Raw genomic sequence first — 14801 nt, 5'->3', positions numbered from 1 at the left:
TTTTTCGGAGCTAGGCTGTACGCCCTTTTTCGATTAGCTTTCAAACAAAAATGGCGCATTCGGTGTGCGAGCGAGAGGGTCAGCTGCACGAGGTGCACTCGAGGTCCTTTTGGGGTGAACTGTACCCGGGAAAAAAAGTTCCTCGAAAATTACAAAACACTGTACCAATCTGTAAGATTATTAAAGATTTGGTTTTCTGTGTGGTTCTACTGTAATTAGGTTAATTAAGCAGTGACTCAGTTTTTTAACTATTATTATTTCATACGAAAACCAAGTTTTAGAGTAGATTAAATAAGCTTGTTTCTAGTTGAGAAATAAAGTGAACAAAAATAAGGCTGATAAGGTCTGATTAGAAGTATATAAATTAGAAGCATAAAGCATCATATTTGTGTTTCACTCTAACAAAAGTTATCCAAGAAATTTTGTACTTTGTATTCATTTATACTTGGAAAAATGATTAATTTTGTTATAACTTCACAATCAACTTTTAAAATTCCATTAAATTAAATTAATTAAATTTAAAAATCAAGGAAAATTTCTCATTAAAATGGAAACTTGAAGGCATAATTATCGATTTCCTATACTTTGAATACAGATCTATATCTATCGAAAACTTGGTACGCACTTCCAAAATTTTCAAGCAGCAACCAAAATTTCTCCCAGAATATACAAGAATTTCTTTGAAAAAACTTTTACGGCAAAACTCGACAATTTTTATCGCACGAAAGAAGAAAAAATATTGCAAACTATTTATTCAGGTAACGATAAATGCCACGTGGAAAAGCTGGCTAGAAAGAGAGCCCAAAATGACATTTAGAAAGAGACAGAGTCCAGTGGATGGGGGACAGTTGATAGTTGGTGGTAAATAGTAGGTGGAGAGGTGGACCACTTGTAACGATTAATAGCCATAGTTATGGCCTGACCATTACCCCCTTACGAAAAAAAAAAATGTCCCTCAACTTTTCCAGCATTTTCCCTTATTTTCCATATTTCAGTTTGTCCCACACAACAACAACACAATGAAGCTGCCGATAAAAATCCTCCAACACACACACACAGTGACTCGAACACCGCATTTTGCATATGCGTTTTCCAACATCCCATGGAAAACCACCTACCAATCCCCCACCCACTACCTTCCATTTACCGGAAAAACAAAATCGACACACAGACTAAAAAACGGAGAACACAACACCGGCAGCTAAAATACAACAAAAAATAGTAATAAAAAAATGAAAAACCAGAGAGAAAAAATTCCTTTAGGTTCGACATTTGACTGCCCTGTGTGTGTTGTTGGTCAGGGGCCTCGAAATCGCCACAACCAGATATATATATTCGCATATAGATATATATATATATATGCCAGCGAGGAAGAGCACCCAATCAGAGGCGGGAAAAGGGTCCTGGTTAGCTTTTTTTCGGGGGGAGTGGCCAGGCACACACACTCGCACAGGATAAAAAATCAAAAAACAAAAATAGAGACGGCATTTTTTTCCATCGCCAGACCCGAGGGCCCCCATCAAACTGGACAGGGGGCAGCAAGGGGTTAAGCCGGACTTAGTGGGAGGCCTGCCAACAGAGGGAAATCCAATCCAAAGGCCCCAAGTTGAGCCAAATGATTGACAACTGCAATCGTGACGAGTAAACACAATTTTTCTATTTTATAATGGAATTTCTTAAGGAAAAATATGTCTTAAAATTGATTTAAAAATATGTATCAAAGAATTTGTAATATTTTAGGTTAATTAATAAACATAATTTGTAATAAAATTAAAGTAAAAATAGAAATATAAATAAATAATCACATAAACTATAGATAAAATGTTTAATAAATGTAATAAAATATTTTAAAAAATATTCTAAAATTTTAGTTAACTTACGTACTACTTTTTACACCCAAAAAACGCCCCCCAAAAACTTAATTTAAATAAAACACAACTTATTTTTTTTATAATTTTTTTATTTGAATTTTTCGTTTTTATTTTGTTTTTAATTATTTTTTTCTTAGAAAAAATTAAATTAAATTAAAAAAAAAACTGAATTAAATGTTCCTCTTGATTTTTATTCTTGTTTATTCTTTGATTTATGTTTGCTTTTCTGTTGCTATTGTTATTTTTTTTTATTATTTCCGGTTTATCCTTTAGTGATTTTTGGGTGACAAAAATTTAATTACTGTACACAATTTTTTATGTTCTTTTTTTTTAATATTTTCTGTTGAGAACTGCTCTTGAAAATTTTACGCAATCAAGCCACTACTTTTATGTTTTTGTATAAATATATAGTGTATGCATTTATAGTTTTTTTTTTAAATTTTTTTTTATGTTTCGTATTTTTTCAAAAATTACTAATAGCTTAAAGGCTTGTTCTTGTTTGTTTCGTTAAAAAAATTGTTTTCGAATAAAACCATTTATCGTTTATCAAAGGGACTCTGACACAACCCAGGCAAAGCTCAAGTATCAATCGAAATGTTCTCTTCTTCATCTTTTTTTCTAAAAAAAAAATATAATAAGAACCAATTGACATCGGATCACATCGGAAAATTGAGTTTAAAAAAAGTTTAAAAAATTATTGAGAATCTATTTTGAATAGACATCAGAGTTCATAATGAATGTACAAGAAATGAAAATTAGAAATCCCTTCTTTAGTTGCCTCTTTCCAATTGATTTATTTATCTGTTGCTACATCATGGGTTAAATGTTTATGGGTTGGTTATTTCAGTTTTACACATATAAATATATATAATTAAATATACGGCTATATGCATATAGACACCAGAACCCGCTGCTTCTCAAACAAATCAATTAAAACCAATTACTTTTATAGATTTTTTTCAATTTTTTTTTCTTTTCGGATACATGGTATTTTGTATATGACTTACATAAAGAATGCTTTCGCTATATCTCTCCCTTCTTCATTTCGCCGATCTCCCCGATCGATTGGTTGAAAAAAAAATATATATATATATGTATATTATATATTATTATGTATATCCCGCCCCAGAAGGTTCGAAAAAAAAAAAATGATTTTTCTTTCATTTAAACATCATTCTTATTTTTTATGTTTTTCTTTCGTATGCTTTAGGTGTGTTTGCTGGTTGTTTTTAAAGTATGCATTTTTGTTTTCTCTTTGTTTTTGCCCACCCGCCCGCCGTTCATGTCGCGCACCCACTTTCTGGAAAATCGCCGATATAACTGCCGGATCCGTTTCCTTACTCTCCTCCTAACCTCGGGCGTTCAGTCTTCGACGGCATATTTCTGAGTCCACTCACGGGCATTGCGAATGGCCTCCGCCTCATTGACCTTCCACAATTCAGCCACATCATTGGCCAATGGATCATCGGGATTGGGTGCACTTAGCAATGCCTGAATCGACAATAATATAGTACGTATCTGCAAGGCCGGACTCCATTTATCCTTCAAGACATCAAGACAAATGCGTCCCAATCGATCGATATTTGGATGATAGATCTTTGTTATGAAACGGACTTTGGGTGCCGACATCGGATAATCCTCTGGTAGGAACAATTCCAACTTAAATACACCGCCTTCGAAGGGCGAATCATTCGGTCCAGTTACAATAACATGAAAGTATCGAGCATTATTCTCATCGGGAATGGCATTGATCCCGGGAACTGGTTCCTGCATCAGACGCTGAGTCTCCTTGATGATACGACGTGGCAGACTCGACATTTTGTTAGCTGTTGCTTTCTATTCTTTTCTTGGATAAATTCTGGGGATGTGGATTATGTCTAAGGCTTCTCCTTGAGCTAAATGGAACAAAAAAGTTAGGAGTAAGTTAAAGAAAACTAAGTAGTTCCTAAATAAAGTCCTCAACTTGAGATTTCCCTGTATCTTCCTTGATTTTCCGATATACAATTCAAAAATATAATAATTCCCTATAACAAATTATTGATTTTAACTAATTAGAAAACCTAAAACCGAGAAAAGTAAACTTTAAGCCCGTTAAATTGAATTTTCTTTAAGAAAAAGAAGTTTGGAAATCGAAATAAATTTGAAGGTCGTTCTTTATGAAGATGTGTGCTTGTCTGTATGTAGGGTCTGGGTGGATTCCAGTTTGATACGTGGCTTTCACTTTCCTCAAGAAAGTTTTGCTGCAAAATTTTGCATGCCACAAAGATGTCTTTCTAATACAGTCAGTACTAGCTATTGCTACACAAGGAAGTAAACATTATGGTTATATAAAATATAAATTTTGAACTATACAAAATACATTTTATTTTAATAAATTAATAAATTGAACTAATTCTTTTCATTATTTTTTTAAATTTTAAGTAATTTTTTAACATTTTACATAACATTTATATAAATTTTAAACAAACAAAAAACAAATGTATAAAGTCTCTGGGAAAATATCATAGTTAAGTTACCAATATTTTTAATTTTATAATCATTTCATAAGCAGATATCTAGACCTAACAGACTGTATACCAAAAATCTAGATCCTAAGATCTTGACTATATTCTTCTAAAATCAATAATTTACAACATATTAAACTCAATAATCTTTTGGCATAACTAAATTTAAATAAAATTCCAAAAGCCAAACTAATTTTCTTTTTGTGTAAGACTCGACACACCCCACACTTGCCACCCCATTCTTTCAACGTGACCTTGCGGCTCCTTTAACTGTTTACATTTCCTAGACACACGGAAAAATCAAGTCAAATAAAGAAAACGCAAGAGGAAGACTAAGATAAACACGAAACAAAAAAGGCCAATAAATACGCAAGATGTGTCGAACTTTCCAGAAAGTTCATTACAAAAACAACAAACAAAAGAAATTGCGTTTTAAAAACGCATAATTATAATATTTTAATCATAATTTCTTTTCTGCTGGTGTGCGGCTTTTCGTTTTTGTTGTTGTTGTTGTTGCTTTTATAATTTTATTGATTTCCCTTTTGGGTGACAAATGCACGTAGTCCGCAGCAGAAGAAGAAGCAGTATAAAAGGGGAAACAATGAGGGGGTAGAACTGGGCAAAATGCTTGAAAAATCAATAATGTTGGCAATTTAACTATAAAAAAAACACCTAATAAGATTTTCCTTTTTCTGCTTTTCTTTTTTTGCAAGCAGTTACTCACACACACACAAACACACACACAAATCGAGACACGCACGCACGCACACAGGCAAATCGCAGACAACGCGCACGAAAAAGACAAAGGCAAAAAGAGAATATGCGAATGGGCAAGACAAAGAAGGCGACCAAAAAAAAAAGAAAACGCCGCGTTTTCGGCGAATTTAATTAAACAAAAAAGAAAAAACAGATGAAAAACTAAATGCAAATGCCACAATTCTTGTTTTTTGCACACACTCACACAGGCACACACTCAAACAGAGCTACCTCAGTTTTATCAATTTTTACGGTTATTTTCTTGGTCTTCTTCAATTTTATATTAACTTTTAACTGCTTCTTCTTCTAACTGCTGCTCCTGCCTTTTGTTGTTGTTGTTTTCAGCGTGAATTTCTTATTCGGCCTTTTTCGTTTGCATTTTATCTTTTCTTCCGACAAAAACCATGATTTGTCTCTATATTGTTGAACTTTTGATTAACACAAACTCACAGGGTAACAGCGCCAAGTATTCGATGATTTCAATTAATGTTTTCGGCCAAAATATCCTTTTAGAACTGTAATTTTTTTGATTTTTTCAGGCAGCTCCAACACAAAAATTATGAATGTCGAACACACTCGAAAAAAAATGTTGCCGTTTAGTGGTATGCGTGCGCGTATGTGTGACTAATATGCGTCTGTGTGGCGTGCGTGTGAGCGGCAATGTCAGAAAGACAGGGTTGCCAAAGTAATCGTTATCCAAAATCAGTTTTTTTATTTTAACTTTTCACTGCGTCAATGTTAGATTTTAATTTAAACTGCTTATCTCCTTTATTTTTCAATTATTTTCTTGTGATGTATGAAATTAATTCGTACTTTGCTAGGTAATTTTATATTTCATACTAGTAAATCGTAATTTTTATTGACAACTCTAGCTGTTAGCGGCTGTCAAATGTGCCCGAATTTCGTAACAATCAGCTGGATGGCACGATGCAGACCTCAGTTTTGCATCATTTAGCTTTTTTCTTGTTCACAAATGGTTTGAAATTTGGCGGGGTTTAATCCAATTGGATAAAATGTTTATATTCCTTCAATTCATTTTGTTTAATGTTTTTTTTTTATTTATATTTATTTTAACTACCATCAATTCAAATTATTATTCAATATAATAACAGGCTTAGGTTCTAATTTATAGGCTTATTTATTATTAATTTCTTAACAAATATTAAACTACTCTGTAGAACTTATTTTAAGTAATGCGAACTTAACCTATTAATAAGAATATAATAAAATAATTATTAGTTAAATTGTTATTAGTCTGACTGTGGTAACGATTTAAAATAAATTTCAGGTGAAAAGTAGTTGAAAATAAATATTTAAGCAATCTGCAACTGTCATTTTTCCAAATTGGCCTTTTTTGTTTACATTTTTTCTTAAAAAATACATATATTATCCCTTTAAAAAAAATAACTGTTAAATAGGTCCAATAAGATCCTGGTAAACTTCCAATAGGAAACGACGTCAAAAAGTGAGATGGCTACAACAACAACAGATTGTCAATTTGGTGTAATCAACATTTATGCGTTTTTAAAAAAGAGAGGCTGTCCAAACACACACACGCAACAGACAACGAATACGTGCGCGAACTTGCATGCTCACCCACACATTGAATGCAATGCCCAATGGACGCACAAGAAGGCGAAAAGAGCAATAACAAAAAACACAAGCCAAAAGGCAGAAAACTAAAAACAACGAGACAAAAAAATATAGCAACAACCTCTCGCTCGCACACACACATGCTATTTATCATTCGTATTCGCTCGATTGCATAGGCCGCATGCAAGTGTGTATGTGTGGCTGTGTGCGAGAGTGTAAGATAAAAACAAACAGCAACAACTGCAAAAAGGGCAACAAAACCAACAACAGCACAAGTCAGCCATATGCATTACACACACTCGCACACATACACGTGTGCGATCTCCGTTTTTAGGCTGTCCAAAACAACAACAACGCTTGTAGTCCAGCCCACAAGTGAGAGCGAGAGCAAACAACCTGCCTCTCTGCCATTCTGCTGCAACTGCGCTGCTTTCCCCTACGCAGTGTTTGGTTGATAGAGCGAGAGGGGGGCTATACAGAGAGCGCGGGGATGGCGACCTTTACTCGCTCTTGAGTTGCAACTGTGTTGTTAGTGTATTTTTGCGATTTAAGTTTTACCGTTGCAGATGATCTGCTGGAGAGCAGACGGATGAAAAAGAAGATGAATATGGCCTAGGAGTAAGTAGCAAGGAGATGTTAAGCTAATGAGAGGGAGATGAGAGTGACGCTTGACAACACATTTGACATCAGATCATTGAATAATTAGGACGCACTTTTTGGCTAAGGAGGAAAACTGGAGGAATTTGTATTTAAAACTTTAAATTACTTTAAATTAATTGTTAAAAAGTGTTTTTATTAAACCAATGATGATGATGGATATTGATCTTGCTGGTTAAAACCAAGAAATGCTAAATTCGACAAAACGACGCTTATTTTTGGAGACTTGCAAAGGAAAAAAAAAATGCTAGAACGTATGGAAAGGAAGATGCCACATTTTGGAGAGTTAATAGAATGGCGTCCCTTGTTGTTGTATCGAAATAGAACTAGTGCAAAAGAAGAAGTAAGAAAAAAAAGTGTGTACATATATTAACTTGGTTTTTTTTTTACGCAGGTGTTAACTTCATCTATTATTTTCTTATTGAAACTCAAAACTCAAAAAACAAAATGAAACTAAAAACGTATCGTAAAGAAAATAGGTGAAGTATTATGAAATTATTAATATTTTTTCTATTACTAATTAAATTTTTAATCTAAAATACATTTCTGCCATGGGAAAAGGAGGAAATGGAAGGGAAAATTGAAGAAAAGTGCAAGTTTAGAGGGCTCACATCGAGGGACGGAAGTATGGGGTAAGTGATCATTTTCATTTTATTGCACTTCCATAAAATTTTATGGTTTTCCTATTTTAATGGCCGACGTTTTCCTGCCATAGTTACAAAAACATGGCGTAGTTTTCTAGGGGTTTTTCATGCCATGTAATTATTGGGGTGGGTTTCATATTTCAAATGGCCATTTCTGTACTAGTTTTGGATAGTCAATGTTTGTAACTTGAAAAATTATTTATTAGAATAAAAAAAAACTTATAGAGTAATCAATTTATCATATATAATATATATATATCATTTAGAGAAATAAATCTAAAAAGTATATTTAACATTTAATAACAGACTAATTAATCATAGTAAAAAACCTTTAAAAATCCAAACAAACTTAGATGAATATATTTGCATAATTTCTACCAAACTTTACCGCCATCTAACAGATTTTTAATTTTTATATAATTATTTCACCAAATATATTTAATATATCAAATTATCATGTATATTTGTATACATATTTGTTTATTTTTTTACTGAATATTATTATTAACATATATCTTTTTAAATAGTATATGTTTTGGCGTAAAAATATATCATCAATATCAATCAATCTATATGATAAATTGATATATAAATATTTTCACGCCAAATCATACACTATGCAAAAATATTTTATTCTTATTAATAATATACAGTACAAAAACTACACAAATGAATAATGAGATTATCGGAACTTACAAATATGTTAAACATTTTATATAAAGGTTTTTTTTAATCTTCATTTATTAGCATTTTAATAATATGCGAAGTTTATAGTTGAAATGCTAATAATTACAGAAATAAAACTCCGCTTCATATAAAGTGTTTAATAATATATATTGCAAGAATATAATGATTAAACTAGAAAAACCCACATTAATTCAACTAAAAATTAAAAGCATACAAAACTCAAGTCGCTCAACTTAGTAACTTAAGGAAAATAAAGACTAATTTGTCTTGCAAAATATTCAAAACGTAAAACTTTGACGGCACTTCCTGCGTAGGAAATAAATCTGAGTATTGTTTTGTAATTAGCACCTCAAATTTCCTGTCCTTTTTCTTTTTAAAACTTTCTTTGATTTTTCCTCTTTTTTTTGCTGGTTTTCCTTAGAAGGAAACTGGCAACATTTCTTTTGTCAACAAGTTGCTAAAGGAGAACTTCAGCAACATTTTCCAATCAGAAATTTAGGCTTTCTCTTTTTTTGTTCGCCTGCAGTGCAAATGTGCATCTCAAGAGTGTGCAAAAGAGACTTGAACAGAGTATTTGAGGCGGCAGACAAAGAGACTTCTCTTGAGCCCAAAAAACGCAACGAACAAAACGAGCAAAACAAAAACAGCGAAAACACAAACAAAAAGAATCGCCGCTTTCTTTTGACTTTTTCTTGTTCTGTTTTGTTTTCGTTTGTTGTTTGTGTTGTTGCTGTCGAAGGGCAGTTAAAGGGAAAAGGGGGCGGGGCGGCGCACGCAAAAATATAAAATAACAAAAGTAAGGAAAATGTGTCCATTTAGATTTGTTTTTTTTTTTTTAGTTGTAGTTCACAAGTGTCCATGAGAAATAATATCAGGGGATATCTTATGAGGTCTGAAATTTATCATATGGTTTTTAGATAAGAAGAAGAAGTATGAATCAAGGATTTCCCAGAAGTTTTTTCATTATTAAAAAAAATATAAGAAAAATGTTAGCAGATTTTAAATCATAGATTAATAGCAATAAATATATGATTAATAGATGTTGTAATTTTCCTTTAAAGAAAAAATATCAAAATTTCTGTGATGAAAACGCAAGTTCTAAAATCTCTAAAGAGATTTCATATACACAAAATTTTCTAAATTGTACATATTTTTTCAAAAAACAGTGCTCAAAATGGCTTAGAATATATCAAAATCTAAAGATCTTAGAAAATATTGTGGAAAAGTAAGCTTAAAACTAGAAATAAGAACCTAAACCAAACCTAGAAAACTAAATTTCTGTGAAATTATCAAGATTTTCACTTCAGACACGTTTCTTGGGAAAACGTATAAAAATTTCAAAGTTTTCTTTCCGGAAAATTTGCTAATGAAATTCTATAGAGATTTCTATAAAATATAGTTTGGCTTCCCCAACCACATATCTGGCAAAAGATATTTTATCAGTGACTCTAAAACATCACATATATGTATATATAAAAATAAGGCACATTCTATTGCCTACTTTTAAGCGGATTTAATTAAGTTATTTCAAATCTCCCCTTCTTAAAGGGTATTTGATATTTTGAATGTCCTGCAATGAGCTATTCGACCCTGTGTTGTTGTTCTTGTTGCTTCTGTTGCTGTTTTTGGGGTCGCGCTCGTCGTTTTGTGAGTGCAACAGACTTGGCTTAGAGTGGATGTGGGTGGTTGTATGGGCTAGTGTAGGTTGGGTGGCTAAGTGGGTGGCTGTGGGACGATTGAGGGAACAAAGGAAACCCTTGGCAACGCAGGGCCAACAAAAAAGAAGCAGACACAAAAAAATGTTCATACGAAGTAGAAGAAGAAAAAGAAGAAGAAGAAGATGTGGCAGCAGCTAGCTAGTAGATGACGATGACGATGAAGAAGAACAAGAACAAGAAGAATACGAAGAGCCCCGACGAGGACGAACGAAAAGGGACGAAGTCCCGTTCCTTTTTCTTTCACTTTTTTTGTGTGGGTGGAAAATTGCGTCCTGTGGGCCGTTTGTTTTGCTTTTCTATTTTATTTATTTTTGGGTAGTGGGTTGGTGCAACATAGGCTGTGCTGTTGTCGCCTTGTTTCTGTTTTTTTTTTGTTTTTTGTATATTTTTTTGGAGTCAATGTCTGGCACCAGTTTATTTGAGTGTTTCTCTCCATGTTCCATGTGTCTGTGTGCGCTGCGTATTGGTGTTGGTGTGGCGACTGCGTGCAGACAGAAAGGTCCTGGAACCCAAAAAACACCCACAGCCAAACCCCTCACCCACCTTGCAACACCACCCACTCACCAATGCGTTTTTTGTGTTTTTCTTTCTTTTTTCAACTTTTTGTCGACTGAGAGTCGTCGCATTTTCGATTTTATTGAGCAAACAACGAATTTCCAAATAAAAACAAAACCAACGATAAAAGTGCAAAAATGAGACGTAAAAAAAAAACAAAAACAAAGCAACAAAATGTGTGTGTGTGGGGGTGGATTTTTTGGCAACAAGCTAAAATTCTGGGCGATTTTTTTTTTAGTTCTTATTGCAACTTCAAAATATTGCACATACAGTTTGGCAAGCAGTGGATAAGATCATTAGGGGTTGTAAAAATATTATATGGATAATATAGGGGTACTTCAAAATGTAAAAGATCACGTTGAGAATTGAAGTAAATCTATAGAGATTCATAAAAAAAATCATAGGGGTCCTATAAAGTCTTAAAAAAGTATTTGAAATAAAAGAAATGTTAATAAAATAATTAAAATATATTTTTGTATTTTTGAAGTTTTCTAATGATTATCAGAATTTCCAATTTTTATCTGGTTTTAAAATCACAAAATATGCGAAAAAAATCTCTAAAATTTTGAAAGTTCCCAATTCTTCTATAAGCTGAAGCTTGTGAAGAATCTCCTGTTTTTTTTTTTAAGTGATCTTCTTAAAAGTTTAAAGCAAATTCTTCTCTTAGTGTCCCATGATTTTGAAGCTGCAACTGCGATCAGAGTAAAAGAAATGTGATTAATCACCCAGCAGAACCTTACCCCTACCCCCGGAAAAAAAGCGCCAAATTTATTTTTTCGCGAATCATTTTTTGTGCCACTCAATTCTTTTCTATTCTATTTTTTCGCCCAAATTTTTTTTTTTTTTTATTTTGCAAACTCAAAGCTTGTTGAGTTATCTTTTAGTGCTGCTTCTTCCAGGTTTTTTTTTTGTATTTTTGCTCACTTAATTTATGTATTTTTGTTGTTGTTTTTGCCAAAAGCGTGCAAAAAAAAAAAGAACGAAAGAAAAGAAAATATAAAATAAAGCGGATCTCTCGATGAGTGAAAGGGTCTGGAAGAAGAGGGGTGGGAAGGAGAGGGGAATAGCCAGCGAGCAAGAGAGAGCAGCGGCGACGCAGGTGTATTTGTGTGCGAGAGCGCGCGCCGCTGATAAAAGCAAGGCCAAAATCAAGCAAAAAAAATTCGCAACAAAAGAGAATTTGCAAAAACGAAGAATTCGCCAGAGCGACTCTCTTTTGCTTTGTATGTGTGGTTGTGTGTTTCGTTGCGTGGCTTTTTAGCTTTTGGCAACATGTTGCCGGCAACATTTATTCGCAAAAAAATTCGCGATCTCTCTTTCTCTCTTTCTGTCTGTCGCTTTTTTTTTTGCGAAACTCTGACCAATGCAGCTAGCATTTGTGAGTGTGAGAGTGTAGTTTCTTGGTTGCCAATTTTTTTTGTATTTTCTTTTTTCCTGTTTGAAATTTTTTTGTTTGCTTTTGTTTGGAGCACTCTGCCGACGTCGCTGCCGGCGTTGCCGCTGACGTTGCCGTTGCCGCCTTGTTGTCGTTGTTGCCGCACCGCAGTCGCCAGTTGGTCCGTTCATTCGGCTGTATCGTTTGCTCCTCGTCGCTTGTGTGTGAGTGCAAAAAAGTGCGCTGAATATCGCAAAAAAAAAAAACTCGCGAAATTCACAAAAAAAAAAATCTAAAATATTATATTTCCAAAAAAAAAAAACTGGAAAAATATTCGAATTCCATAAATCGGTTGCAAATTCCGCCTATCTATTTTTTTTACTGTGCTGAAAAAGTTTTCAAAGAAATTCATTGCGAAATTTTTAGTGCGATCATCTATAAAGAAACTCTCTACCCCTCTGTTTCTCCTCTTTCTACGTTTCTATCTTTCGCACTAAAAAAAAAATTATATTTAAAAATGTTTACTAATTTTTTTGTGAAATTTAGAAGATTTTATAACCCATTTTGTGATTAATAGAATTTCTTTCATAGAATTGTGTAATTTGACAGTTTTCTGTTAATTCGAATTGTTGCTTAGCGGAACATAATTCTTATCTGCCTTAATTTACAGATTAAATTAGAGATTCAAAGATATATTTAAAACAAAAATTATATATGTTACCCGTTATTATGATTTAAATAGTTTTGTACATAAATTATTGGATTGCAAACTTCCGTTTTTTTTGCTTATAATTTTGTTAATTTTAATATTGAATATTTGTCTGATTGAAATTCATTTTTAATTGCCTTTGTGATTGGGATTTTGTAGGAATGTATTAGAAATCACAAATGCCTTTTTTAAAATAGAAATTTTGTTGAATTTATAAGTTTAATTTAGACTAAATGAAATAAATATTATAATAAAGAATAAAATGGGACGAAAAGTCCCATGCCATTCTGGCATGTTCTTTGAACTTTAAAATACTTATCAAAAATATTAAAACTATTGCAAGAATTTGAAAAAGCTTTCCTATTTTAGACTTAGAATTCATTAGGCATACGTAGAATAAATTTTCGAAAAATATTAAAAAAAAAACGTAGTTCCGATTCCTCAAAAACTTACAAATCTAAGAATGAAAAAGTTGCCTTTGACAAATCTTCAAAATTCGTTAGCTATTTCTTTTTAAATCTTAAAAAATCCTTAAAAAACCCACAAATAGTATTTTCATTTTTTTTAAACAAGTCTTACAAAAATTAGGAAGCATTTTCCATTAGATATTTTATTTAAAAAATCCCCAAACCTTAGAAAATAAATCCTTAATAATTAGAAAGCAAAATCCTGGAAAATGCGTTTTCCGAACTTGCCAAAATCGAAAATTGATCTTGAAAAATATAGTTCGTGGCTAAAGACTACTTTCCACTCAAATTCTTGGCCAGAAGTTCTGTTCTTTTTGGGGGGCTCTCCTTGCCGACTCTAGCACTCGCACTAGCTCTCTCTTCCTCGGTCTCTTCGCTGTTTGCCAAAAAAGTTTGCTTCTCCCGAAGGCCAAAAGAGAGAGATTTTTGCGAATTGCAAGAGCCAACGCTGCCCGCAGTCGACGTTGTCGTTGGCAGCGCAGCTCGCACACATGCAATGCGTTTTTTTTTTTCATCATTTTCATTTTCGCTCTTTTCGGCGAAGTTTTCACTCGCGAATTTGAGTGAAGTTGCGACGGCTTCTTCAGGCTGTATTTTTTTTCTTCTTTGCTCTGTGTGTTGCGTTCTTTTTTTGCATTCGAGAAAGTGTGTGTGTGTGTGTGTGTTGCTGCTGCCTTTGCTGCGCTGCTGCCGTTGCTGCTGCGCTGCTGCTGCTGTTGCTGTTGTCGTCATCGGCGGTCCGGCAACGTAAACGAAACGTATCGAAAACGTATTGAATCATAACAGATCCGCACGTTGTCGCGCACGTACGCAGTCCGCGGAAGAAAAGCTACAGCTCTCTCTCTGTCTCGGCTAAACAAACACAAAACACACACTAAATATATAACAACACCAAACACTAACTGCAACTGCAACTGCAACACAACAACAACAGCAACAACAACCTGCAATCTGCAACACCGACAACAAACGGCAAACAGCAGCAACACAACAAATTCAACACCCAAAATCACATATTAAATCAAATTCATCATCCATCGACAAAAAAAAAATCCCTCTATTTCCTGTGTCGAAAGTAATTTCAAAAATTTCCTATTCTAAAAAATATCCCTTATAAATATATCCCTATAAAAAAATCCAAAAATCGCGCCGCGCAAATATCTTCAAATTTTTTTCTAGTGTTTCTATATCTTATTTTTTTTTGGAAAGATAAAAAATATCACAAGTGCCAAACAGCAGAAAGAATTTTTGATTTTAATAAATAT

At 33.3% G+C, this 14801-nt stretch overlaps 1 protein-coding gene across 1 annotated transcript; it reads right to left on the bottom strand.

Annotated features, from left to right (window-relative positions):
- Nucleotides 1-2044: 2044 nt before the first annotated feature.
- On the bottom strand, nucleotides 2045-5754 carry LOC108103020 (ubiquitin-conjugating enzyme E2 N). Its single transcript, XM_017208346.2, has 2 exons — nucleotides 5582-5754; nucleotides 2045-3766 (listed from the first exon to the last, which is right to left on the bottom strand). The coding sequence occupies exon 2, from the start codon at nucleotides 3687-3689 to the stop codon at nucleotides 3234-3236; it is 456 nt and encodes a 151-aa protein (XP_017063835.1). The 5' UTR covers nucleotides 3690-3766; nucleotides 5582-5754; the 3' UTR covers nucleotides 2045-3233.
- Between the last annotated feature and the right edge of the window lie 9047 nt (nucleotides 5755-14801).

Source organism: Drosophila eugracilis, unplaced genomic scaffold (assembly GCF_018153835.1).
Source record: "Drosophila eugracilis isolate 14026-0451.02 unplaced genomic scaffold, ASM1815383v1 contig_124, whole genome shotgun sequence".
NCBI classification, from domain to species: Eukaryota; Metazoa; Arthropoda; class Insecta; order Diptera; family Drosophilidae; genus Drosophila; species Drosophila eugracilis.
The sequence above is the reverse complement of the archived record's forward strand: the minus strand, read 5'-3'. Positions and strand labels throughout refer to the sequence as shown.

Excerpts from the sequence above, each read along its gene's own strand:
- LOC108103020 (XM_017208346.2), bottom strand. The coding sequence starts at position 3,689 with ATGTCGAGTCTGCCACGTCGTATCATCAAGGAGACTCAGCGTCTGATG.